Source organism: Mirounga leonina, unplaced genomic scaffold (genome assembly GCF_011800145.1).
Source record: "Mirounga leonina isolate KUSES-001 unplaced genomic scaffold, KU_Mleo_1.0 Mir_174, whole genome shotgun sequence".
NCBI classification, from domain to species: domain Eukaryota; kingdom Metazoa; phylum Chordata; class Mammalia; order Carnivora; family Phocidae; genus Mirounga; species Mirounga leonina.
Window position 1 is genome coordinate 78,870,733 of NW_023270451.1, and position 26,910 is coordinate 78,897,642.

The 26,910-nt window shown below is 47.3% G+C and overlaps 1 protein-coding gene across 1 annotated transcript; it reads right to left on the minus strand.

Moving 5' to 3' along the window:
* Nucleotides 1-346: 346 nt before the first annotated feature.
* On the minus strand, nt 347-26,440 carry TRPV5 (transient receptor potential cation channel subfamily V member 5). The gene is made up of 15 exons (XM_035021297.1): nt 26,313-26,440; nt 23,991-24,088; nt 23,717-23,839; nt 23,109-23,246; nt 22,720-22,818; nt 22,421-22,596; nt 21,895-22,041; nt 19,546-19,758; nt 8,124-8,210; nt 7,949-8,025; nt 7,536-7,701; nt 7,271-7,337; nt 5,043-5,311; nt 1,963-2,069; nt 347-1,318 (listed from the first exon to the last, which is right to left on the minus strand). The coding sequence occupies exons 1-15, from the start codon at nt 26,438-26,440 to the stop codon at nt 1,015-1,017; spliced, it is 2,199 nt and encodes a 732-aa protein (XP_034877188.1). The 3' UTR covers nt 347-1,014.
* Between the last annotated feature and the right edge of the window lie 470 nt (nt 26,441-26,910).

The following is a 26,910-nucleotide window of genomic DNA, read 5'->3' on the forward strand; positions in this document are numbered from 1 at the left end:
CAATATACCCAAAGGAATTGCAAGCAAGGACTCGAAGAGAACTATATACCAATGTTCATAGCAGTGTTACTTACAATAGCCAGAAAGTGGAAACAACCTGAATGTCCACCAATGGATGAATGAATAAACAAAATGTGGTCTATCCATATAATGAAATATTATTTGGCCTTTAAAAGGAATAAAATTCTGATGCCTGCCACAACATGGATGAATCTTGAAAATATTATGCTAGTGAAATAAACCATGATTCCACTTCCATGAGGTATCTAGAGTAGGCAAATTCATAGACACGAAGTAGAATACTGGTTATCAGGGGCTGTGCGGAGGTATGGTGGGGACTTCGTGTTTAAGGAGTACAGGAATTCCAGTTTGGGGTGATGAAATTGTCCTATGATGAAGAGCAGTGATGGTGATGCAACAATGTAAGTGGACTTAATGCCACTGAACTGTATCCCTGAAAGTGGTTAAAATAGTAAATTTTATGTTATGTGTATCTTCCCACAATCAAATTATTTAAAAATCAGGCAAGAATAAAGGACATTTCTTCTTGCAGTTTTCTAGTTGGGATTTGGTTGCCAGGAAAGGAGAGTCCTACAGGGGTATAAGAAAAAGGGAGGGGCCACTTCAGTGCCACACCTGGCTCTTCCCACGGTAAGCCTTGTGGAACCAGGCAGGCTTCACAGCTTACTACGGTCTAGGGCTGGCATGAGGCAGAAAGAAAGATGATCCACATGTTGGTCTAGCATCCCTATCTCTTGTCTTTGATGGCCAAGGCCAACTTTCCTTGAAGAGATACCTTCTTTTCTCAAGATGTGGGACTTCCAGGAGCCCAGGAGCTATGTGGGGCAACAGATGCCCATTGCCCATCTCCAGAAATGCTGATGTGAAGGTGAGACATGGCCTTTAAGAATTATTCTGTTGACCCCCTCCCCACAGTTAACAGGCATGAAAATTAGATACCGTTCCCCATCTAGGCCCACCTGTTTGTCAGGCCAACGGTAACAAGGGTCCTCATCATAAATGATAGATATTGTCCTCTCCATCCCCCTCGCCAAGGTCCAGCCCAAGATTCCCATGTCCCAGGGTGTTACGACGAAGGATCTCCCAGCCCCGGTGACTACTGCTGTGAGATGTGGTCCGGGACAGGGAGGGGGTCAGGGGGGACAGAGAGGCTCTGGCTAGGGTCCCACTTTCAGTCGCAGAAACAGAGGGCTGTTTCTCAGAAAGCTGCTCTTGTCCATCCTCCTTGTCTGAGCCCTTGAAAGCTTCCACGTAGCGAAGCACTCGCAAAGGATTTTGATCATGGTGGTTCTCGACTCTGAGGAGGGCAAAGAGGAATGGACTCAGTTGAGGTGAAGAGAAAAGGAGAGGACAGGGGAAGGAAGGGACCAGAGTCCCAGGATCAAATGAAGGGAAGTGCAGTAGAATGGAGGGTAAAGTGGGATAGAGACCAAAAAGGTAAGCAGTCAGGATTTGGAGAGTAGTGGGGCCTGCGTGTGTGTGTGTGTGTGTTTGTGTGTGTGTGTGTAATAGTGAACATGAAAGAGAAAATGGAGAGAGAGGGAAGACCATGGTCAGGAGCTGAAGGTAGAGTATGGAGAAGGTTAGCTTCAAGGCAAGAATATACTAGAAATGGGGGTCAGGTAGGAACAAGACTAGAAAAAGTTGGGTAGCCCATGCCCACATCTGAGCATGGACACATACATAGCCTCACACACATTATTGCCCTGATGTACTCGCAGCCTGGCATCAGCTATTAGTGGTCCTGTCACCCTCCTCATCAGCTCCACCCACCTCCCTTAAACAGGCTAATGCAGTCTCACTTTATAGAGTGATGATGTCTCCTTTGGATCCAATTGGGGATCTCAGGAATGAAAAGATGTGTGATAAATGTGGAACTGGTCATCCCACTCCCATGGCCTCACACTTGTTGGCAGTTTACCCATATACACTGTCACTCACCGCAGGAACCAGCGGTCCCCCAGCCCATACTGGTACCCGCAGATCCCAGAGCGAGGCCACAGGAAGCGAGGCAGCTTCCTCTCTAACATCACCGTGGTAGCCACCACCTGGGAGGAGTGAAAGGTAGAGGAAACTCAGCAAGCGTCATGAGGTTTCAGGGGACACTGGAGGCCACCGACATAGGGACCAAGAAGTACCTGTCAGATGGGGATACCAGGGATTGGGGAAGATGACAGTCTTTTAGCCATGCCCTAGCCTGTGCCAGGCATCATGCTATCTGCTTTACTCATCATTCATCGTAACCAGGAGAGAGAGAATATTTTATGAGTGTTTTCAATAAAACCGTGACCCCTACATTACTATTCACATTCATAGAAAATGAGTCACTCCAAACTAATTTCATTTGCCTTTTCATAGGAAAGCCATAGACTAGCTATCTTGATTTAAATGAAATGATTAAATAGAATTTCTATGATGGTGGAGGTGAAATGATGCCGCTGGTGTTTAGGGAATTTGCAGCAAATTAAATACCCATATCCTACAAAGGAAAAGAGTGGGTTAATGACTGTAAACTTGGCAGGGAAAATTCTAGTGGCACATCACATTTTCTGTCCTTTGACCAGCCCTCATTAATTACTTAGATGAAACATAGAAGACAAGCTTATCAAATATGCCTGTGACACAAAACTGGGAGGGATATGTAATATGTGAGGTGAAGAAGCAATATAAAAATGATTTCACCAGACTGGAATGCTGGTCAAAAACCAATAATGTGAAATTTAAGAGAACCAAATGTAAGGTCCTACACATTTATGTTTAAGACCAAAGTATCTGTGTAAGTACGGGAGAATGGCCAAGGAGCTTCACTAATTAAGTTGCATAATAAAGATGCAGGGGTTCTAGTTGATCATGACCTTGATAAGGGCAAATTGTATATGTGCTAAAAGACCTGGCTCAATTTCAGGTGCCACTTATACTAAAGTGTCCCAAGCAAGGAAAGATATGACCCTCTTTATACTGCATTCCTCCAATCCTATTAGGACCACTCCAGTTTTGAAAGGACCATGATCTTGGTTAGTTGAAGGCACTAGCAATCCTTAAAGTAGCCCAATTCCCCATGTCATGTTCTTCCACTCGATTTCTTACTTGCACCAAGTTCCCTCCAACCTCAGGACTTTCAATCATTTGTTCCCTTTTCCTATACAGCTCTTCTCCTTCTTTATCTTGAAAACGACATTTATGTGTCCTATTGTGCCGTAAGTGAGCCCTCCCACCTTGTTCTGTTAACAGAACCCCTTTCTCTTAGAGCATTGCCCCTTCATCACTCTGTCCATCAGTTAGAGTAGACTGGACTGCACTCGGGCCTGGCTAATTAGTCCAGTCTTCCTTAAACTCCATCACCACCATCACCACTCTCCAGTCCTTGGCCTTAACCTCAAATTCAGGGATGCACTTATGGCTCAAACCTGTTGCAGTGAGATGGAACTTAGACTGGGTTCTCAGGGGAAAGATGCTCTTTGAGGGGCTACATGTTGCACAGCATCAGGAAGCACACAGAATACAACAGGAAAGGGGCCACTGGAATTGTGCAATGCAGTACATCTGCTCATTCCTTTGAGAATATGGAGCTTCTAGAAGACATCTCACCAACATGATGGGAGAGACTGACTTAGGAGAGTCTGGATAGGAGAGCAGAAAAGAGAAACTAATGTCATGTGGGAAATGGAGATACAGGCTCTGGCCAGATATGCCTAGAGCTAGTTTAGTTCTTTAAACTTCCCGGTTATGAGGACCGACACATCCTCCTCCCAGTGCCTTTTTTATTTAAGTCTATTTGAGTTTGGTTTTCTGTCCCTGTAGCCAAGAGTCCTGACTGATATAACCCCTAACCTTCATCCCTTTCTCTCATTCTTCTTAACTGACTAATTCTTACCCAAGTTTAGGGGCTCATCTTAAATGCTACTCCATCAGGAAAGCATTTCCTTACTTTCCCATCAGACTGCTCTGTTGCATCCTGTTCTTAGCATCCTCTACTTCTCTGTGACACTTTTACTACTGTAATTGTACGGGCTTCTGGGGAGTCCATTGTTTAACGGCGGTCTTCCCAACCAGACTGTAGGCTCCATGAAGACACAGATGGCAACTGTGGTGTTCATGCTGGTGTCCCCATCTCCTAGACGTTTCCCAACACATCACAGGCTCTAAGTAATTATTATTAAGTGAATGGAAAGTCTCAGGGGATAAATGATGGCTGTATTCAAATGTCTGAATGGTGTTCATACAGAAGGGTGTGTCCTGTGTTATATGAGAAGAAAAGGCTGGGGCCACAGAATGGAACTGTAGAAAGATAGGTTTCAGCTGAATGCAACACGGACATGTCTAGTTACAAAAACTTTTGAAATAGGACAAAGCTCTCCTCCTCCTAATCACTATCAGAATCCATATGATAATAAGGCCCTAATCAGCATTAAAGAAGATATTAAATTACCCTTTGACCGATGAATAATTAATCTCTGGGTAGGAGCTCAACTAGAGGACCACTAAAGGTCATTCCAACTCTAAAACTGTATTATCCTCAATTATATAAAGAAAAAAATCAGAGAGAAGCAAATAGAAGATAATGTCCAAATTAAAAACTAGAATATATAGGGACACCTGGCTGGCTCAGTCAGTAAAGCATGAGACACAACTCTTAATCTCAGGGTTGTGAGTTCAAGCCCCATGTTGGGTGGTAGAGATTACTTAAAAATAAAAAAATCTTTAAAAGATAATTAAATTAAAAAAATAAAAACTAGAATATATAAGAATAAGACAGTTTCTAGTTCTCACTGGACCCAAGGTTGACTATTAGATCTACTTTTCCCCTGTGATCAATATGTCAGCTCTTGGGTATTGAACCTACCCCTATCATACCATTTTACCCTCCTTTGTCTCCTCCTCTATCCAAATATATACCTTTGTTGAGGTGACAACCCCACTGGATTATTCTGTGATTCTCCTAAGAGAGTCCATAACATATTCTGCTTTGATTTTTCTCTCCATACTCTTCCCCTTAGTAAGACTACCACTAATAAACTCACCTGGGCCCTCCAGAGCTCGTCCCGCTCATGGGCCACCCGCCAGTGTGTGTCACCCATCATGGCGATGAATAGGTTGAGCATGAGCAGTGTGGCGATGATGGTGAAGGCAAAGTAGACAATGCCAAACATGAAGGGCAAGTTCACTTCGTAGTTGGCAGGCCCATCAATGACGGTGAGGAAAAGCTCAAAGGTGCTGAACAGTGCCATGGGATAGTCATAGAATTGCCCCAGATTGGCTGGGTCCTCTGTCTGGAAAATGACATAGAACGCTGCTCCGCCCAGGAAGTGGGCATGGAGATGGGGAAACAGGGAGTTATCACAATAAGTATGGGCCTAGTCATATCTCCACATACTTACACATTTGCAGACACACAGATATGCCCATAAATGTAAATATGTGACTGTATGCATGTAAGTCATATTCTACATGTGGACCTGGCTAACCCTGAGATGTCAAATGACCAAGTTCATCACTCTGGACAGTGGTAATATGTAGCCATTTAGCAAAATGTGTATATAAATTATGTGTGTGTATTATAAATATATATATTTGTGTGTATATATATATATACACGCACACATATAAGATGTGAAAAGCAGTTAGGTGACTCGTTACACACACACACAAAATAAGTCACCTAACTGCTTTTCACATCTTAGAAAATAGAATATTTAAAAGATAACTTGTTACAAGAATGCATGGAATCTCCAACAATTTCAAAGAACTAACATATGAAATGACTAAAAGAAAGGCACCTTTAAAAAAAAAAATCTCAGTGACCTCTAGCTAACCATCCATCACTCTGAGATTCCCTGGGTGAGCTTGGACCCTCATGGAGAAAGTTTCCCTGTTCAGTGTGTAGCCTGCTGGATAATACTACGCATCCTGGAACTTTGGTACAGCATTAGAACCTTTAAAAGACTCCTGTCCGTATGGGGAACTGAAATATAAACAAAGTGATCTCAAGAATGGAAACAGGGTCTATGACAAAGAATCAAAAAGCAAGTACAACAACCAAGAAGAGATGGTTTCAGAGATTCTGGGTATAGGACATCTACAGAAAGCTCCTCTGTCATCATGACCTCATTTTGTAATTGGCAAGTCATGATATACGTATACTATCTGCAACATATGCATACTATATAACTATACACACATGTTGTGAGCAGTAATTTATGATGTGTGCAGATGGGGTAGAGTGCAGAGAAAGAAAATATAAGGAATACTCCAAATAGTCAGACTACCACAGTTTTACCCATTCATAGCTCAGATCTTGTGGCATTTTTTTAGTCTAGTGTGGTGGGAATCCCTGTTAAATGGGAATTCGTAGGACAAGAATAGTGTCCTTTGTACTAAAAGCCATGGTCTTTTAGAGTTGGTGGGGGAGGACTTCAAATACTGCCTAGGACATCCCCTTGTCTTATGGATATTTAGTTGCAGACATTAAAGACTGGATTTGAGTTGCCAATCTTACTACTCTGCCATCCTCTTAGCACCTTTCCCTAAGAACTTCCTCCTACTCGTTCACTGCCCTCACCCTCCCTCTGGCTCTGGCTGTTATTTTCTGACTATGCTCCTCTCTCTACCCTGATGCTCCCCCTCTTCCCCCACCAACGGCTTGGGCTGAGACTGAGTCCCTGCTCCCTCTTTCCTCAATCTCTCTTTACAGCTCTTTTTCTTCTGTTTTCCTCTCTGTTTTCCTCTCATTTTCAAACTCTCTAAAATCTTTTTTGATACCTCCTCTTTGAATTCTTTCTTTTTCTCCCAACTGCGATCACACATAGGAAAAAAAAAAAAGTATGTTTCTGTGTTATTGAATTCTCTCAGTTTCTTCTTCTGAAGTGTAGACATGGAAGAGTTAAATATTGCACTGTCTCTGTTTGCCCACATAGTTTTCTGAGATCCGCAACTGGCCAGTCTTTCGTATTTCATGGCCCTCTCTCTCCAAAGCCTTTCTTCTATCTCTTCTTTAAAGATCTTGCAGAGCGGTTAGTCAACATGAATATTATTGGCCCATAAATTCAGAGCACATGGTCTCCCTTCTAAGCCAACCTGAGTGACTCTGATCCTATGGATATGAGTGTGCTTTTTCTACTGGGGTGTGGAGCTTCAGTTTCTACTGGGGTGTGGAGCCAAACAGAGTACAAATGAGAACTGAGCAAGAGCGAGCCAACTTTCTGAAGAACTGGACCCTATGACCTAGTAGAAGAGGGGATAGTGCTCTTACCTGAGGCAAATCCCAGAATAACCACAGCCATTAGCCAGCAGAAACGCATGAGGTCTCCAAAAATCATCTACAGGAAAGGGAAGGGGAAGGAGGGTGGAGTGACCCTTCTCCACCTGCCTCTCTACAGCCATCCTGCTAGATTGGAGGCCCCCTAGCTCCACTAGATTCACTCAGAGCAGTGTTTTCCTGTGTGCTCTGACTTCCTCACTCTGTCTGGAAAGGTGCTATGGCTGAAGCCAGAGGAAGCTTTGGGGAAAGCACTGACCTTCTGGATCATGATGCTGAAGGGACCAAGCATCTGGAATCCTCGAGCGAAGTACATAACACTGCACCAGCCCAGCACCAGGGCAATGGACATGGGCACCATCTCCCCGTTCATGTTGGAGAGCCGCATCACCATGGTCACCAGCACCATGCAGGCGTAGATGATGCTTGCGGGGGGGGGGGGGGGGGAGGTGCAGAGAACAAGGAGTGAGAGAGGAAATACTCTTGGTCCCCTCTAGCATGGTGAAAACTTGGGTAGTACCCCCTCAGGCTTAGTCCTTACACCCAAAACACACATATGAGCCCACTGGAGAGAAATCCCTGGAGTTGAGAGTCAACTGAGGTCTAGGTCCCAGAGAGTAAATGGGAGACCTAGAACAATTCTGGCAAAGACTGAAAGGAAGGGACACTCACATGATGACATGGAATGGTCCCCCGAGGATAGTCTGTCCAAAATATCGAGAAGCACCAACCCTAAGGATGTCTGGGATCTAGGAAGAGGCCAGTAAAACAAAAAGACAATGTAGACTGCAGTTCAGTCTGGGACCCCAGGTGGATGGCCTTGGCTTGGACCCTGATGGTACCTCACCTCTAGGAGCAGGATAATCACAGCCCCTGTGACGGTCACCAACTCCCCCACCAGACGGATTTTGTCCTGCTGAGTCACGTAGGCCTCCTGTGGGGGTAAGTTCAGGGTAAGTACTTTTTGATGGATTAAGAGTCAAATCATTTTCGGGCAAGTGGTCTAAAGCAAGTGAAGTCCATCTCAGATAAAGAAAAGCTCCCATTACCACCATCAGACCTCCCACCCCCCACCATTGTATTTGTTATTGTGGCTAACTCTGTGATCAGGGCATTAGTCTATGTATCCAAGGCTTAATATACATTGTACATGCTAATAATGTGAGCCACCCCCAGTGGATCACTATAATATATATGGTGAGCAGTAATTTATGATGTGTGTACCAAGGGGCTGAGATCACATTTCAGAGCATCGAGTTAAAAAGGCTAAACCAACAGGAAGAGGTATTAGTGGTTTGGGATGGTATCAACTATGCTGAAAGTCCAGTTTTTCCAATTTCATTGTGGTCCTTGGAAGATAGACTAGACTATAAACACATCACAGAATTCGATTCCAGAACGGACCCAGAGCCAACTAGTTTTAGCAACACCTTCAATAAGCCACTAAATCTCTCTGCGTCTGAGGTTTCTCATCTGTAAAATGGAGACTATAATGCTTTACCTTTCAGTGTTATTGTGGAGATCATATTAGATGATGTATCTGGATATAGTTTAGAAACCAGAAAGCACTATAGATATATTCATTATAGTTTTATTATGATTTGGCAACATAGAAAAGTTCAGAAAAAAGGGTTAGAGACACTGAATTGATTTTAGTTTTGGTAGGGCCCAAAACTTAACTTTAGTTAAGGAAGATCCCTGCCTTATCCTGAGCAGTGGTTATAGAAGATACAGCCCTAAGGTCAAGATAAAAGAAGACCATCCTCCTTATGTGCACGTGATTTCACAGTGAAAGTCTTATACATTACACATATGTAGTGATAGAATTCTACAATAATGATCCTTAACTTCTTTGGGGTTATGAGTCCATTGGAGAGTATCATTAAGACTGTGGACCCTCTTACCAGAGAACTGTGTTCATATATATGTAATCCCCACATGAAGTTGTACAAATAATTTCAACACATTCAAGTACACTTTAGACTTTGAGGAACTCTCTAATCTAAGGTCACCTCTCTGAGTGGTACACCCAAGAAGGAGTTGAGAGCCCCTGGCACCATTGGGAAAGTTGATGATCTAAGCTAGGAAGGATGTGATCCCTCATTAGGCATAAGGAATGCTAATCATCTCTGCTCTGCTGATAAACTGGAACCTCTAAGCATCCCTCAGCAGGGTACTTTCAGAATGTACTCACTGGTCCAGTGAGAGGCATAGCTTTGAAGTAGGAAGAGATGCTATGTGGTAGGAGGTGATCAATGATATAAAGAAGGTACCCACAAGGAGCCCCATGGTTGCTCAGAAAGTGACAGCTCAGAAGAAGCCAAAGATATAGCCTTTATGGAAGAGTAGGACCAGACTTACCAACAGAGGGTGGAAATGTTTCAGGGAAATCCTATGGGACCAGGAGAGATCAGAAAAAGAGCTGGTGTCTATGTTCCTGGTAAACAATGTGATCTAACAACCTGTGGCTAGACTTCAGTGACTTTGTTGTTGTTGTTTGTTGTTTAAAGAATTGATATTCTCTTGACAAACTGGTCAATTTTATTTTATCATCTAATGGACAATTTCCCTTTTGCCTTGTTTCCAAGGAGGCTCAGAGGCTGTTTGTATGTTTTGTTTTGTTTTTGTTTTTGTTTTTGTTCTCTAACTGAATCCCCCCACCTTGGTCCTGAAATTCAATTCATGGACCTTGTTCTTTTTCTTTATTTTAATGTTCTGATAGCATCTCTCTTTATTTGTAAAACATTCCAACTCCTTTTGAGAATCAGGTAGTGAGCAGTAGGATAAATAATAAGTACATTAACTATAGAAACAAAATAACATTAAATATAGAAATAAAATAACTGCATCTGTGCCAAATATGTGTCTGTACAAAAATTCTGAATTCTTTTTTACAAGTTTGTATCTTGGTTAAATTATGTCTGGAAAACTGCCACCAACCTTTCTTTCTTGACTCAACTAAGTAAAGGAACAAGTTGGCCTTGAGCATTGTGGGGGATCACAGCGCCCCTAGAGGACGGTGGGAGAGTGGCATCGGCTATTCCCTCAGGAGATGAAAAGGTGAAACCCCAACTGATGGAGAAGGTTGGGGACAGTTTTCACCACAATCTTCTTCTGGGGCTTCCCCTCACCACCACCCCTCTGCTTGTTTAACAGATTCCTTTACAAGTAGGAGTTCTGGGGTGCCTGAGTGGCTCAGATGGTTAAGAGACGGACTCTTGGTTTCAGCTCAGGTCATGATCTGAGGGTGGGGAGATCAAGCCCTGTTATGGGGGTTCTGTGCTCAGCGGGGAGTCTGCTTGAGATTCTCTTTCCCTCTCCCTCTGTCCCCCACCCCAACCCTGAGTTCTCTTTCTTTCCCTCAAATAAAACAAAAACAAAAACAAACCAAGTAGGAGTTCTGCACAAGTTCCCCAGTGAGTAACAGGTGTCCCAAGCTTTGTCACAGCTCCACCTGGGATCTGACTGCCCTAAAGTAGCTGCCTCCACAACTCTGTCCCCAAAAGTCCTCTCCCCTAAACCAGGCCGCACAGTGCCGCAGTCTCCTGAGGACTCTCTTCCTCACTGCTGTCCAAGATCACCACACAAGACCCTCATGTAAGGGGTTTTATTTGTCTTTAATTGCTCTCTCTAGAAAGTAAAAGATAATATATATGTGTGAAAGTTGCAATAAAAATAATGGCAACTCATACAACTCAATAGCAAAAAATAACAAACAATCTAATTAAAAACTGGTCGGAGGAACTGAATAAATATTTTTCCAAAGAAGACCTATAATGGAGCATGACATCACCAATCACCAGGGAAATGCTAAATGAAAATGATATATCACCTCACACCTGACAGAATGAATATCATCAAAAAAACAGGGGATAACAATATTGGTGACAATGTGGAGAAAGCGAACTCTTATGTACTGTAGGAATGCAAACTGGTGCAGCCACTATGGAAAACAGTATGGAGGTTCCTCACAAAATTAAAAATACAACCGCCATATGATCCAGCAATCCTACTTCTGAGCATATACCCAGAAGAAATAAAAACAGGATCTTGAAGAGATATCTGCACTCCCATATTCATTGTAGCACTATTCATAATAGCCAAGATATGGAAACAACCTAAGTGTCCATCATTGGATGAGTGGATAAAGAAAATATGGTATATATATATATACACACACACACACACACACACACACATATATATATACACACACAATAAAATATTATTCAGCCACAGAAAAGAAGGAAATGCTGCCATTTGGGACAACATGGATGGACCTTAAGGGCATTATGTTAAGTAAAATAAGCCCAACAGAGAAAGAAAAATACTGCACACGGTGTCACTTATATGTCAAATCTAAAAAAAAAAAAAAAAAAAAAAGTCAAAATCCTAGAAACAGAGAATAGAAAAGTGGTCGCCAGGGATTGTGGAGTGGACGAAATAGGGGGAAGTTGGTAAAAAGGTATAAACTTTTAAAGCTATAAGATGAATAAGACCTAAGAACCTAACGTACAACATGACTATAGTTGGTTATTACACTGTATTATATAACTGAAATTTGCTAAGAGAGGGGTGCCTGGATGGCTCAGTTAAGTGTCCGACTTTTGGTTTTGGCTCAGGTCATGACCTCAAGGTCATGAGATCAAACCCCGCATGGGGCTCTGCCTTTACCGGGGAGTCTGTGTGAGATTCTCTCTCTCCCTCTGCCCCTCCTGCTTGTGCTCTCCATCTCTCTCTAAAATAAATAAATAAATCTTAAAAAAAAAAAAAAAAGAAATTTGCTGAGAGTAGAATTTAATTGCTCTCACCAAAAACTAACAAAGAAGATAAATATGTGAGGTGATGAGTGTGTTAATGAACTAAACAGTAGGAACCCTTTCACACTGTATACATACTCCAAATCACTGCAATGTACACCCTAAGTATCTTGCAATTTTCTTTGTCAATTATACCTCAATAAAATGAAAAAGTAATGGAACTATTGGGCTTTTAAAACACTTTGTTTTTCTTTCGGTTTTAAGGGGAATTCTAATGTTTCACACCGATGTATATAAGGTTGGCTCTCATTTTGGGATAACTCCTTTCAAAGTTGAGATTTTCGCGTTTTAAAAATGGACAGGAGCATTGAATTTTGATGAATGATTTATCAAATGTCTATTGAACTGATAACAAGAATTCCCCCTTCATTAACCACCTCTGTGAATTAAACCCTAAACTCAAGCTGGGAATGAGTTTCCTTTGAATTTTTGAGAACTTTATTCTCTGGAGATTGTATTCAAGATTTTCTGTATGGAGAGGCTGAACCACAGGTTTTGGGATTTGTGGTCTTTATGAAAGGGTTTTGGGATCAAGGTTGTGTTTGGCAAAGTAAAGTAGAAGACACTCATTCTCGAGGTCCTGTTCATTCAGTCTCCCAGTTCTCTCTCAAATGCTACCCTTTCCCTCAATTCACAGTACTACTCCCTTAATGCAAACCCATGGCATCTGTCATCCGGTTTACCATGAAGCCATTTCCCTCATTTGCCCCACTCCCCACCATGCTTCTAGACTGGTCTTTCTAAAATGCAAATGTCATCACATGGCTTCTCTGCTCACTACCATTTCTGGTTCCCTGAAGTCTTCAGAATAGAAGTGAAAGGGAGGCGGGTGCCAGTCAGTTAAGCATCGATTCTTGGTTTCAGCTCAGGTCATGATCTCAGGGCCGTGAACTCAAGCCCTATGTGGGGCTCTGTGCTCAGTAGGGAGTCTTCTGGAGATTTTCTCTCTCACTCTGCCCCTCCCCTCACTTGCATGCTCTCTCTCTCTCAAATAAATAACTAAATAACTAAATAAATAAAATCTTTAAAAAAAGGAAATTAAGGGAAGATGGGAATGGGGGTGCTCTCTAGGTCTTTATCATAGCAGAAAGTCCACCGATAATGTCTAAATTTAATCAATGAATAAAGATGGAAGCATATTATTCAGCAGTGTGGAGATAACAACAGGAATGAGAAGCTGAAAGAGGTAAAACTGGTGCCTCCATGGAATAAGACGTGCGTCAGGAGGGGCCGGCCCCTACACTGCTGCTCTTCATTATACCTGCCCTCTGATTTTTTAAATCACATGCCTGTATTCTTTTAATTAGAAGGGCCACCGGGAGATGAGGATTAAAAAAGATAAGACCTGGACTACCACACGTGATGTACAGAACACTTGCTGGCCTGGCTCCTCCTCCATGTCCCCATGTTCTGTGTGAGGCTCCAGCCACATTGGACCTTTGGGGTCCTTGGGTGTTAAGCCAGGCCTTTGCGTGGACTGTGCCCTTTTCTTAAAATGCCCTCCTCCATCATAGTTCCTGGCTCACCTTAAGGCTTAAGAGTCAGGTAATGGCATTCCTCCTGGGGCTCCTCTCCTGCCCCTCCACCCCAGCTCAGGGGTTCTCCCATAGGCACCTGGCACCACTCTGCTTACGGACCTCAGCCAGCACACTGTGATTGTCGGGGTACTCCGTGCCTCGCCCGTAATCTCAGAGCTCCCTGAGAGCAGGGGCATCTCACCCCTTTTTATCCACAATGCACAGTGCACAGTGTAGCGGAGGCTCCATTGGTTTGAAAGAAGGAAGGAGGGAAAGGAGGGGGTAAGCAGGCAGGGGCAAGCTGAACATGATCTGAGAGTTGCAGAAGGGAGATAAAGAGGGAATCGGGAAGCGGGACTGGGGAAGCCCATCTGGAGGCGAATGGGGAAAAGGTCACAAAGAACTGGGCTTTTCCAGGATTTTGAGATTTGTAGCTCAAGGTCACCTAAGAGGGCCTGGCATTATTAATGCACTGAGAAAATCCTCTACCCGGCTCCTCTAAAAATAAATGTCTTTCATTAATGACTGGAATTCTTTACATCATCATAAGCCTTGGAATTTCAGGAGTTGTCAACAGCCAAATCCCCTGAGGAGGCTGATCATTCATACTTCATGGAGGTGAGCCTAATGACCTTGCTCTCATTTACCAGCTGGCTGAGCTCATAGCCTTGGAGAAAATGCCCAGAAGGGGTGGGCATAGCAGGGTCAGAGTCACCTGCACCACTGCAGAGACGGGCAGGGAGTGTGGGCAACCCAGAGGAAGTGGGAAGACAGCAGAAACAGTGCTCAAATTTCAGTCCTAGACCTTCTTTTCCTCCCCAAGACCCCAGCTGGCAAAGGAATGAAGTTCTCAGAAAGAGTCCTGTTGGCTCATAATGAGGGGTTACTCTGATCCTCCAGAGTGTGCAGGGGTTCCTAACCAGGGCTGCCCCTCACACTTGGCGTCCCTTGTCCTGACAGCGAGAGATGAGGTATAGCTGGACAAAGTTGAGCTTGTGGCAGGCCCTGGGGGGCCCTCAAAGTCCAGAGACATGAGTTTCTCAGGCAATTGGGCCACTAAGAAAGATGACTGGGATCCAGCACATCACTCTGGAGAAAGAAATGACCTAGCCTGGTAGGGAAAGGCGAAGTTTGGAAGTGAAGCAGACCAAATCCCTGATCCCAGGGCTGCCCTTTCCAGCTGAGTGTCTTTGCCAAAGTACTTAACCCCTCCTGGCCTCAGATTGATCGTCTTTAAAATGGTGATATTTTTTCCTTAATAATTAGGGTATCTATGTGGATTAAATGCTGTAAGGCTTTGTCATCCAAAAAGTGGTCCACAGAATCACAACATCAGCATCCCCCCCCGCAGCTAGTTAGAAATCTCCGGTCGCACTGGAACTTTATTGTCAGAATCTGCATTTGAACCAGCTCCCCCAAGCACTGATAAATGCCTGTAAAGTACAAAAAGCAAGCACTCAGCACGTGTTATTTTTACCTACCAGCCTCCCTTCTTCTGTTCATCTCTTTTCCTCTTTAATTTGCTATGCTTATCCCACAATAAAGTGCTTAGGATCCCTGAACAGCATTGTGTAGAGCTGGATGTCAATTGGGTTTTCAAATAGCTGCGGTGCTTTGGGTCATTCACAGCTTGTGAGGAATAATGACGTGTAGACAAATCAATCCCACTGACCACGACAGGTGGAAGACAATTTTTTTTTTTTTTTTTTTGCACAAAGCAAATATTTAATAAATGATTCCTGAATTATTCAATTTGTTTTCTGCTTTCTTAGTTATTCTTAGGACAGTGTTCTTTCTATTCCTTTTTAAAATTTTAATTCCACTATAGTTAAAATCGAGTGTTAAGTTAGTTTCAGGAGTACAATATAGTGATTCAAAAATCCCATACATCACCTGGTGCTCATCGAGATAAGTAAGTGTACTCTTTATCCCTTTCACCTATTTTACCCACCCCCTCCGATAACTATCTGTTTGTTTTCCATCGTTAACAGTGGGGGTTTTTTTGTTTGTCTCTTTTCTTTCCTTTGTTTGTTTTGTTTCTTAAATTCCACATGTGAGTGAAGTCCTATGGTATTTGTCTTTCTCTGACTGACTTCTTTCACTTAGCATTATACTCTCTAGCTCCGTCCATGTCCTTGCAAATGGCAGAATTTCATTCTTTTAAATGAATGGAAATCTATGAGTCATTCATGCTACAGTCTGCTCCCTGCCCCCCTGCATCTAATCCATTGTGCTGTAGTGATGCCAAACCCCCGACCCCCAGCCCATCTCTAGGCCAACCCACCGTTATTTCTTGCTGCTGAACCATAACAGCCTCTTAACTGGTCTCCCCACATCCACTCTGGTGTCCTCAAATCTGTTCTCCATCTTACAAATTTTTTTTTCTAAATCAAATGTCTTGTTAAGTCCCTCCCCTATTTAAAATCCTTCTGAGCTTCGCATTACCTTTGGCATAGAAAGTAAAATCTTCAAGATGGCCTGCAAGGCCCTTCAGGATTTGAGCAGGGTCTGCCTAGACAACCTCATCTGGCAGCTCCCGCCCAGCCCAGCTCCTGTGCTCTAGCTCTTCTTTCGGTTCTCAGATGTTGGCCAAGTTCTTCCTGCGGCAGGGTTTTTTTGGGTGCATGCTTACTGCCTAGGACTAACTCCCCACCTTTAGCTGGTATATTCCTCGGGGAAGCCGCCTCTGGCTTTTCAGCATGCCTAGGCCCCTATTACAAGCTCTCGTAGCATCCTGTCCTTTTTCTTGTCATACGAAACCATAATGTGATTTGTAACGATCACAGGTTGTGATGAAATATCTATTCATTTACCTAAGGTAAACCAGTCTGTAGACTCCAAAAGGGCAGAGATCATGTGTGTTTTGCTCAGACCGTGTTGAATTCCTAATGCCTACAACAATGTCCAGGCTCTATAGGCTCTCTATGATTATTTGCTTAATGAACAAATTAGTGAAATGTTTTTGGGAAAAGGGCAGGAGAGAGATCGAGGAAATCTTCAGGAGACAAAGAGGAATTTCAACGAGAGAGCATTGCCCTCTTGCTGAACAGCACATCAGGAATCTAAAGGATCAGAGGGATTGACTTAAGACTGGAAAGTTGTAGATGAATAGGTATCAGAAACAAAAGCCAGTAGTTCTCAGCCCTGGCTGAATATTAGGATCACTCAAAGAGTTCTTAAAAAGACCCTTGACAGGGGGCCTCAGCCTCAGACATTCTGATTTATTAGAAACTAGTATGGTTACCAGTTTCCCATCTTGGTTAAAAGCCACCAATCTAGTAAGAGGTAGGATCTGTGCAAGGTCAAACAACTATTTGGTTTCAGAGTTAGGACTAAAACCCAAGCCACCCGACCCCTACACTTGGCGCTTTCCACTCACCTGGAAACCCAAGAGAACTAGCGTTACAGTGCATATCGTTCTGCCTAAACCAAGTAGACATTGAATGGAGGTAGGAAATCAACTCAATTAATAGAGTTCTTAGGAAACTCTGGAAAAGCACAACTTTTATGGCTGAACAATGAGGCACCTTAGAGTGCAGTAACCCCCTAAGATATCTCTAAAACTGGACAGACACACTCACTCCATCCTCATTTCTGTCTGCATTTCTGTCGTTTGCGCCGCTGCAATGAACAGATGAGCTTTTCCTCTCGTTTCAACTGTCCTGAGAAGGTGATGCTGGGCTGCTCTCATGGAACCTGGTAACTTCTCTGGATCCCATGAGATCCACAGAGGAAGTCCTTCAGTGACTGAGAGCCCTGTGCATCCAGATTTATTAGTATAATTGGATAGTAAAGCACTCATTTGTCTAAGATAAAGCTCCATGGGCTAACCAACATGTCAACAATTATATTAATCAAGTCAAGACACTACTGGTGCATTTTCATTTTTCTAAGACTCTCAAGTAATAAAAAGTAGGGGGAAAAAAGGGAGAATTTCCTATTATTTAACAAGCCTGGTACATTGTGAAAGCAGGATCTTTCAGATCATGGTGATAAGTTCAGGAGCCCCTGATATTATCCAGATGGGCTTACTACTGAGTAAGAGGACATAGATATTCCAGAAACTCAGGACAAGGCTCAAGGAGGAACGCCAAACAGTAGGGAGCTTCCACTGGTAGTCCTCGCTACCTGAACCCCTTCCAAAAGCATTCTTAATCTCTGAGCCCCTCCCTCCCACCAGGAAAAGAACATTTGAAAGTTAAGAGTCTCCTATTTGGCCTAAAGTATCTATTATCTAGGTGGAAGACAAAAGGGTAAAGATGGTAAGGGTTGGGGAGGAAAGAAGAGGAAAAAAAAAAAGAAGGAAGGGGAGGTGCTCCCAGCTATAATTATGCTCCACCTAGTCCTGCAGCAAGGGGGAGGGGATCTTCTAAACAGAGACTATCTGGATCAAAGGAACAGGTTAGTCCTGTGCCAAAGAGAAAGGGGGCACATAGAGAAGAGACTCCGAGTAATCAATTGTTCAGCATCACCCAACTCTTAGGCCAGAATGCTATCTACATTCTAAATCCAGAAAATCCCAGGTAAGCTTAAGACAAAGGAGGACTGGGAAAACAACACATCTGAGAAATAGGGCCTGGAAGGTTGGAAAAGCCCAGCTGCCCTCAACTCATTCATGTGTATGAGTTTTCCCCATTTCTAGTCCCTCGCCCACCCCACTGGGCCATCTCCTTAATGTCCTTACTTCCCCCTCTGTGGGTTCCATACTGGGGCCAACCTTCATGCCCAGTTTGAGACGCATGGGACACAACCTCCCCCCAGCACACTGGTGCCCACCCAAGGCAGCCCCACCACACTCAGGATCATCCTCCCCAGACAGCAAATCCGACTCAGTCAGAGACTGGCTCTGGATCCATGAGCACACTATATATACTGAGAGGCAGTTACAGAAGCAAGAGAGATGGAGTGTCTTGACCTACTCTGGGGTACAGTGAGGCTCTACTCTGTTGCTTCTCTGTGCCTTCCACTAACTTGACTCAGGGTTTTTGCTCCTTGACTGGGCCAGCGGCTTATGTCCTCTTTCTGACCCAAACGATCCCTCTTCCTAGCCTAGGCTCCATCATACCTGTGGCTGGCCCAGCCTGGGTGGAACATAAATCTCCAGTCACCTAGCTCTTACTTGCTTGGAAAAATTCTTCTTCCTCTGTCTTTTGCTGTCTGCCCATGTACATGCACTCAATTTTGGCGATCTCAGGTCACTGGGACAACAAATTTGGTTACCCATGAACGGTAAACCAACCCAATGCAGCCATACTTGACCACATACGTTTGGGAGCACTCACTAGAGTCTACTCATTTGTCACCCACAAAGGAGAGTTTGCTCCCTTCAACAGCAGACTCTCAGAGCTCCTCTACACCTCTACTGAGCCATCCTCACCACCCTGGGTCTCTGAAGGACATACAGAATGGCAAGCCCACAGGCGTCAAAGGAACCTCAAAAACTATTTACTTCCACCAGCTACTTAATCCAGGCATCCTTCTTCAGCAGATCCGACAGGTGGTCAGACAGCAGACACATTATTGCCAACGCCCTCATATTGACAGAGGAGAATACAGGCCAGGAGGGATGTCTGTGTTGCCCTCACAGACCAGAAATGGACTCAGAAATGGACCTGGAGCACAATTTTCCTCCCTTTAGAACAATAGGCTTTGCAAATTACAAGGAAGTTGACAAATGTATGGTGTTCATAATACCAAGTGTTCTTTCAGGGTTAGTAAGAAAAACCACAGCAGCTCCTTGGACAAGTGCACTTTTGCTCATTAGGTCGCCTTTTTTGGTCTCCTATCTCATGCCTGATTTGTGTCTGGGTGATCAGGAGCCTGCAGCTGCTGGAGCTCAGCGCAGAGTGCCTTTCCCGACTTCCCCCTCTGCTCTCCAAGCATCCACTCCCCCTGCTACCACTCCCTTCCATCCCCTTCCAAGAAGCGTCACCTGCAGTAATTTCTGTTGGAGGACGGTGTTATCCCGGGGGTCTGTGCGGTTGCCCATGCGGAACTTGAGGGGGCGGTAGATGCAGCAGGTGGTGAAGCAGATCATATAGAGCGTGTACAAGGCGCCCAGAATGTAGAAGTACCGCTGCCCGTATTTCTTCCACTTGAAGCTCACCAGCTGCTTCACTGGGGTCTGCTCCAGGATCTGGCGAGCCTGGCATGGAAGGAGAGCATAGATGGGGGTGACCAGTGTCGTGAGGCGTGCAGGATTTCCCACCGGTCCCAGAAGGCAGGGCACTAACAGCGCCATCGTCTTTCATTTGGTTAGCTAGCCATTTCATTTTCAGACAACTAGTAAATTTCCACTCTACGCTGAGCCTCGTGTGAGTGCTGCAGGGGAACTGTCACAGAAGTAAAACAAGGCAGTCGAGCACCAGTGAAGTTTTGAGGGATGAGCGGTAGTTAGTAGAGTGAAGAGAAGGAGCTAGAGAAGATCTTCCCATGAAGTAGTGGCAGTTGCCAAGGCAGGGAGGTGGGAGAGGTCATCTGCAAACGCAAGCTAGGTGTGTCTGGGGACATGAGAGGACCTGTGGGGAGTGGCAGGCAGGAGTTATAAGGGGGTAATATAGATGAGAGGCAGACCAGGGCACATTCTGAATGCCACAGTCAGGAGTTTGAATGATCTTTCCGAATGCAGTGGGGAGCATTGGGGGGTTCAAGCAAGGAAGCAGTCACATTTGCTCTGCAAGTGTCGTGGACGGGAGAGGAGCAATACAGGCACAGAGGGTTGGATGTGGCCATAATCTAAGCCCACAGGGTGGGCTGGGGCTCTGATGTAAGTACATGGTGAGGGGTTAAGCACAAACAAGAGAGGGGGATGGAGGGGATGAGGCACCTGAGAAAGTAAGAAAAGTCGAATTCAAAGCATAGCTGCAGGAATTAACCATTAGCAAAAAGAATATCTTTTCCAATGAACCCAGAGGGAAGGAGAGGCAGTGGGCAGTTTCTAAGATGTTTGGCAAGTCAGGGCAGGAAGTGGAAGCAGCTCCATCCAGAGAGCCTCTGTTTTTGCCGTAATATGGGAGTCTGGACTTCTGATGGAGCTAAGGGGGAGAGCTGGGAGGGATGTAAGCGGGGCTCGAAATTTTGAGGGAAGGGAAAAGTAGTTGATCAAGGCAAGAATAAAACCTGTTGGAGAACACTGAGAGCTCACTGAAACTGGGGACCCAGGATTTGTGCTGGTACAATTCATGCAGAGGGATTGAGGTTCTTTTTTTTAGATTGATTGATTGATTGATTTGACAGAGTGAGAGAGAGAGAGCATAAGTAGGGGGAGTGGCAGGCAGAGGGAGAGGTAGAAACAGACTCCTTGCTGAGCAGGGAGCCCGGGGCGGGACTCGATCCCAGGACCCTGGGATCATGACCTGAGCCGAAGGCAGATGCTTAACGACTGAGACACCCAGAACCCCTTAGAATCTAAGGGGTTCTAATTTCTAAGAAATCCTGCTTGAAGTTTATTTGTTTCCAGGAATATTCTCTGAGCAAAATCATACAAACTGACCTTTCAAGTTTTCTTCTGTCTGTCACTACTAACAATTGTCTGAGCTTTACGGTCCTAGAAGCGTTCCTAGGATTGTCGTGTCGCAGATAAACAATGGGAATTATATCTTGTCACTATTTTGGAGGTTCCTGAGGGCTCGAAGCATTATCTCCTCTCTACTAGAGTCTTCAACAAATTTCCCTTCCCTGCCTGTAACTCAGTTCAGTACTATCTGAATGGTGTCAGTTGTTCCCCCCACTCTGGAAAGCTCTCTTTTTCTTCTCCTTTCTGGTGATTTCAAACTCCCCCTTGAAGACTCAGCTCAAGCCCTCTCCTCTGTGACATCTTCTCTGGCCCATACAGTACAAGTTGCTTGACCTCCATTTTGCTGCCACTGTGCATAATCCAGACCTCTCTGATGGCATATGTTGTACCCATTGCAATTACTAAGGACAGTGACCAGAATTTGAGGAAGCAGACTGAGAGGAACTGTGATTTATTTCTGTAGTCTCAGTTCCTCATACAGCAGATGGGACTCAAAAGGTGCTCAGTGTGGAGTGAATGAATGAATGATAGGAAGCAACTTCCATTTGGAGAGGTCTTCAGCTAAAACATTAGTATGACAAAGGTAAGCAGAGGGGCTGTAGATGGGCAGAGGGAAAATGCAGTCAGACTGGACTTTTCTCCCAAGGGTTCTGTTCGCATCCCCAACTATTAAAAGGCAGGGAAGTGTCTGGACCCAGGATCTAAGGAAACGGACAGGCTTTGCTCAGCTACTTGACAGCCCCTGGTCCGCTGTAGCATCTGTACCTCTCGCTTCTTGGAGGAAACCACGAGCTCAAGAAAGGACACATCCTCCCCCCAGGAGTCGATCTCCGTGAGGTCGTAGAGAGTGGACGTCAGCGGTCCGTACGTCCACTGGATGTGCTTCCGCTTCTGCATCAGGTGCTGGAACATCTGCGAGGACACAGCGGGGAGTCGGAGGGTCAGGGGGAGAAGCGGCCGCGGGAACCACGCCACCCAAGAGGGCCGCTGCCCGCTCCTCGGCACCAACGGGCAGTCAGCGATCCCCACGCCTCGGGTGCGTGAACCTCCTTCTGTCTCTGCTTCTCCTTCTCTCCCACAGACCCTCTAAAGATCGGAGAGAAGAGGACAGGCCCAGGGAACAGCACTGCGGGGCACCAGAGCAGAGCTCCAGGAGCGCCGTTCTCCAAGCCCCCGGGCAGGGAGGCTGCCGGTTAGCGGTGGAGTGCGCGGTAAGGGACGCCGCCCTGTGGGGCGCTCGGGAAGAAGGGTCTTTAGGAGGACGCCGTGGGGCCAGGGCAGCGGCCCTCACCACAGTGTTGCCCTCCACTCCGGCCAGCTTGAAGGGGGTGAGACCCTGGTGATTGGGCACGAGGTCCAGGGCCTGCAGGTGGTCCCCGCGCCCGTCGTAGGAGAGCAGCAGGTTGTACATCTGGCAGGCAAAGGTCTTGTTGGGCTGGAGGATGAGGATGTGCAGCACGGTGTTTCCTGCGGGCGGGACGCGGTGTCGCGTGGCCATTGCACCCAAGGCCCCGCCGCTGCCCTGCCCGCCCGGGGCCCTGCCCTCGCGGCCCCCGGCATCCCGGCTCCCCTGCCGACCCCAGCTCTTACCCAGGGCGTCCTGGGCCCGGATGTCAGCTCCGTGCTCAATGAGCAGCCTCACGATCTCCTCACTGCCCACGCAGGCAGCAAAAGACAAAGGGTGCTCCCCTGTGGACACAGAGGGCGCCGTGGCGTGAGTGCCCGATGGGACGGGCAGTGTCCCTGAGCGACCGCCTCCTTGCCCCCCACGTCTCAGCTCTGGGCTTGGTGACACTTGTCGGCAGAACCGGAGGCAGGGATGGAGCAAGCGCCGTGGGGAGAACCGGCTCTGGCCTTAAGCCCTGTAAGGCCTGGCCCCTTGCAGCTTTCCCAGGGCCAGAGCCCGCCTCAGCCCCCCTGCCTTTGCTCTTGCCCGCCTCCCCGCGCCCCCCTCCTCCCAGCCCTGGCCCTGCTCCCACCGAAGTAGATGAGGTTGCGGGGGCTGCGGCGGAAAGCTGTGCCTGTAGCTCTTGCAGAGACGCTGGCGCCGTGGGCAAGCAGGGCTCGCACCAAGTTCACGTTCTGGTTCACGATGGCTATGTGCAGTGCAGTCTGACCTGGCCCAGAGACAGCTCTCAGTCACGGGGTGTGGCCCCAGTTCTCCCAGGGACACAGCATCCCAGTGGCAGACAGGAGGTCCCTGACAGGTCCTGGCATAGATTTCTGCCCTCGGCCCAGCATGGTGGCCTGGGACTGAGGGCGATTAGTCCCATAGGCTGTCCACCTCACTGCCCCCAACTCTTGACTATTGTGGTAAGGGGTATATGTGATCATTCTAATGTTGCTGTGAGAGAAACAGAGTTCTGTCCTTCAGGGAACATGAGAGGAGTTGAAAGGTAATAAGGAAGGGTAGAGAAAGTCCTGGATGCTAAAGGCCAAGACCAGGACCTCTACATTCCTTCCAACTCAAGGGCAACCTTCCTGAACCTTCGGTCACCCCTTCCCAGCACCCCCTTCAGAGGCCCAGGTTAAGAGTGACATCAGCCCCTCCCATACCTGTCTCCGCATTACTGCGCAGACTCCTCACCTACAAACGGCTCACACAGGGCGGGCTCCTTGACCAGCTCCGGGGCCGCCTCCAGCAGCACCAGGGCCGCTTCAAGGCTGTCGTAGAGCGCTGCGATATGCAGCGCCGTCTCCCCCAAGGCTCCTGGGGCGGGGTAAGACAGGGGTGTCAAGCACTTCCCGGAGCCCCCCGGGGAAGGGGCTCCAGCTGCAGGGACTGTCCACCAGCCCTGCGGAACTCCTCGGCGCGCAGGCCCCTCCGGCCCCCCTCCCGTCACACTCCAGCTGCGTCCCACCTCTCTGCCGGAAGTCACAGTTTCGGTCCAGCAGAAGCTTCTTCAGGACACACAGGTCATTTTCCTTGGCTGCTTGGAGCAGCGGAGACTCTTGGATCCTGGGAGAAGACGAACATGAGTCGGGTGGAGGCAGAATCACAGAGGCCAACGGCAGAGAGAGGATCAGAGACGTTCTCTACGTGGAACAGACACGAGTCACACAAGGTGCACAGTGACACGCTGGAAAGAGTTGTTTGTTGGAATCTAGCTGAGGGTCAGACTGGGATGAGAGCCGGGCTCAGGGCTCCCGCTGTGGCTGCATCATCACCAGGTCTTCCCAGTTGGGGGCGGGGGAGGCGGAGGGTGCTGAAGGCTCAGGTGGGTGGGAGACTCGTGGGGGGCAGAAGGCCTGAGCTGCTGAGCCAGTGGCCCTGGTGACCCTGACAGGAGGCCATCAGGCCTGGCCTGGCTGAATCCATCTTAGCTGAGTAAATGTTTTCACCCCTGCTCCCAGGCCTGCTGAACCAGCTCTCCTTGGGCAAGGGGAACTTTGAGACACCAGAGGGGCAGAGAGGCAAAAATGGGCCAGTTGTTGGGACTTGGGAGATTTACAAGCTGCCAAAATTCCAGATACCCTCCGGGCTGTTTAGGTACATACCCCTGTGGGGGGGGGGGGGGGGGAGTTCTGGCGTGGGGTACAGATGATCTAGTCCTTCTGTGTTTTACCTTGTTCCTGCCTGAGGAGGAGCATAGCCTCGGGCTTCTCTGCAACTGGGAGTGGGAGAAACCCTGTGGAGACATCCAACCTGAGGCACCTCTTGTCAATTAATCTTTGTTTCTCCCCTCCTCGCTGAACCAAACAAGAGATAAAGCTGAAGCCCATCCTGCTGGGCAAGCACGTGGGGGCTCCCAAGGTGAACACAGGGCAGGTGAGGGTCATGAGGGAGAGATGAAAGGCAGACAAACAGACTGACCAGTGCTTCCCATGATGTCCACAAGGCCCCAGATCCTCTCTTCCCATTGTCCTGTGAGCCAGGGGGAAGAACTTTTTTATTTAAAGAAGCTTTTTATCTTAAAGGTGGAGCTCAAGTCTGTCAGTTAGAAAAGTACTCTCAGGAGGGACCAGCAGAGTAAGGGCCAGCCCCCTCCCCATCTCACCTAGTGGGGGTCCGCCCAGCTCAGGGCAACCAGGGCTAGGGTTCCAGAGTTTCCTCCTCTTCCAAGGGTACTGCACACAGCCCTAGCAGCCAGGCCTCTAGCCCACCGCTGTCTGCAGAGGGGAGGTCCAGAACCCAGCTCTTTCTCTAAGACGGCCCTACTCTCACCCAGAAGTTTGGAGGGAGGTAGGGAGGCCAAAGGTTCCCTCACAGGGCCTGGGGTGGGGGTTGGTGAGCAAGCAGGGAGCTTTTCCCAAATGAGGGCTTAGAGTGTACCCAGGGCCAGCTGCACAATTTGTGAGGCCCAGTGCAAAATGAAAATGCAGGACTCCTTGTTCAAAAATGAAGCATTTCAAGTCGACAACAGCAGCTCATTAAACCAAGGGATCTTGTGCCACCGTAGAGGCCAGCCGCGCATGAAGCCAGCCCTGGCTGGCCCCCAGATTGTTAATGTCTGCTCACCCAATCCCTAGGCAGCTCTCTGATGGGCGACCAGTTCCCCAAATGCTCGGAGGCAGAGGCCCACCTGCAGGATGGGTCCCTGCCCTGGCCACTTCTCCATAAAATGATCTGTCCCCAGGTGTACCAGCCCCACCTGACCTGAAGGCGTCCCAGGGGCAGGCACAGGCCTCATTCAATCTCCGTGTCCTCAGGATAAGGACTGGATACAGTAGACTCTCAATAAAAGGTAGATAAGCTGAGTTTCCCTTATCAGCTGGTCAGCTCCAGATGTAATACAAAGCAGAACTCTCCTCCCCTTTTGCACACAGTCAACTTTCATTCATACTCGTGGGAATTCCTCACTCTTTCTCAAGGCAACAAGTCTTCAAAACCCTGCAGGATCTCATGCCTTCCCCCAGTAACTTGTTCCCCCTCAGCCTGCACGTGCCTCTCTCCGCGGTCAGGCTTCCTCAGTCTGGTCCCTTTCTGTCCCCCGCACCCCTCCGCCACCAGGCGGGCAGGTTAGAGCTGTGGTGTGATTTTGTCCCTGGCTTTGAATCTGCATTGAGTCTCCTCCTGCCCTGCCCATGAGAAGAGGCAGCTGGGGTTTGTAACGAGTGGGCTGGGTACAGCCCGGTGCCTGGCACTGAATGGCAGGTTGCTCCAAGGGGGAGATACACCCGCACGGATCGGAGGGCTCGGAGGTCAGTGAGGGGTGGGATGCAGCAGGACTTGGGGCGCCTACCTCTTCTGTTGCAGCATGTGGGCCTCGTCCACGTGCTGATCCCAGTCCTGCTCTCTGACCAGCCAGGAGGCCAGCAGTTTCTGGAGTTGGACCCAGGGTCCCTCTGCCTTAGGTGGAGGAGCCCCCATATCTTCTCCTTTCGGGCACTGGCAGGTTAGGGAATGTGGTAAAAGGAGCCAGTCTGGGACTCCTCAACTGAGGAGGAGGCGGAGTCTGTTTGGGGTTGGGACTGAGAGTCTATCTCCTGTGTGACTTGTGTATGCAGCGTGCGGTTTGTGGGTGGAGTGTGTGTGAGTGTCTGTGCGCTCGCGCACGCGCGTGCATGCCTGCGTGCACTGAGGGGACTGGGGGCCCTGCCAAGAGAAAGCAGCTTTACCTGGAGGAGGCGGAGCTCTTTCTAGAGAGCCCCTGGGGCACAGAACCTGCCCTAGAGCTGGGAGGGGAGAGGGGAGGGATCTTCGTTCCTGGCAGTGGGCTGGGACCCCAAGTGAGACAGGGGAAGGTGAGGGAGGGTGAGACAGTGGAAAATAGAGGGGAAGCAAGGATGGAGCCCAGAAGGTGGGCCCCACAAGCAAGGTGAGCACTTACTGGGATACAG

Excerpts from the sequence above, each read along its gene's own strand:
- TRPV5 (XM_035021297.1), bottom strand. The coding sequence starts at position 26,440 with ATGGGGGCTCCTCCACCTAAGGCAGAGGGACCCTGGGTCCAACTCCAG. Across the intron at positions 8,211-19,545 it reads TCCAACAGAAATTACTGCAG|GAGGCCTACGTGACTCAGCA; the intron begins GTGACGCTTCTT and ends TTACCCCCACAG. Across the intron at positions 8,026-8,123 it reads TGATTATCCTGCTCCTAGAG|ATCCCAGACATCCTTAGGGT; the intron begins GTGAGGTACCAT and ends GCCTCTTCCTAG.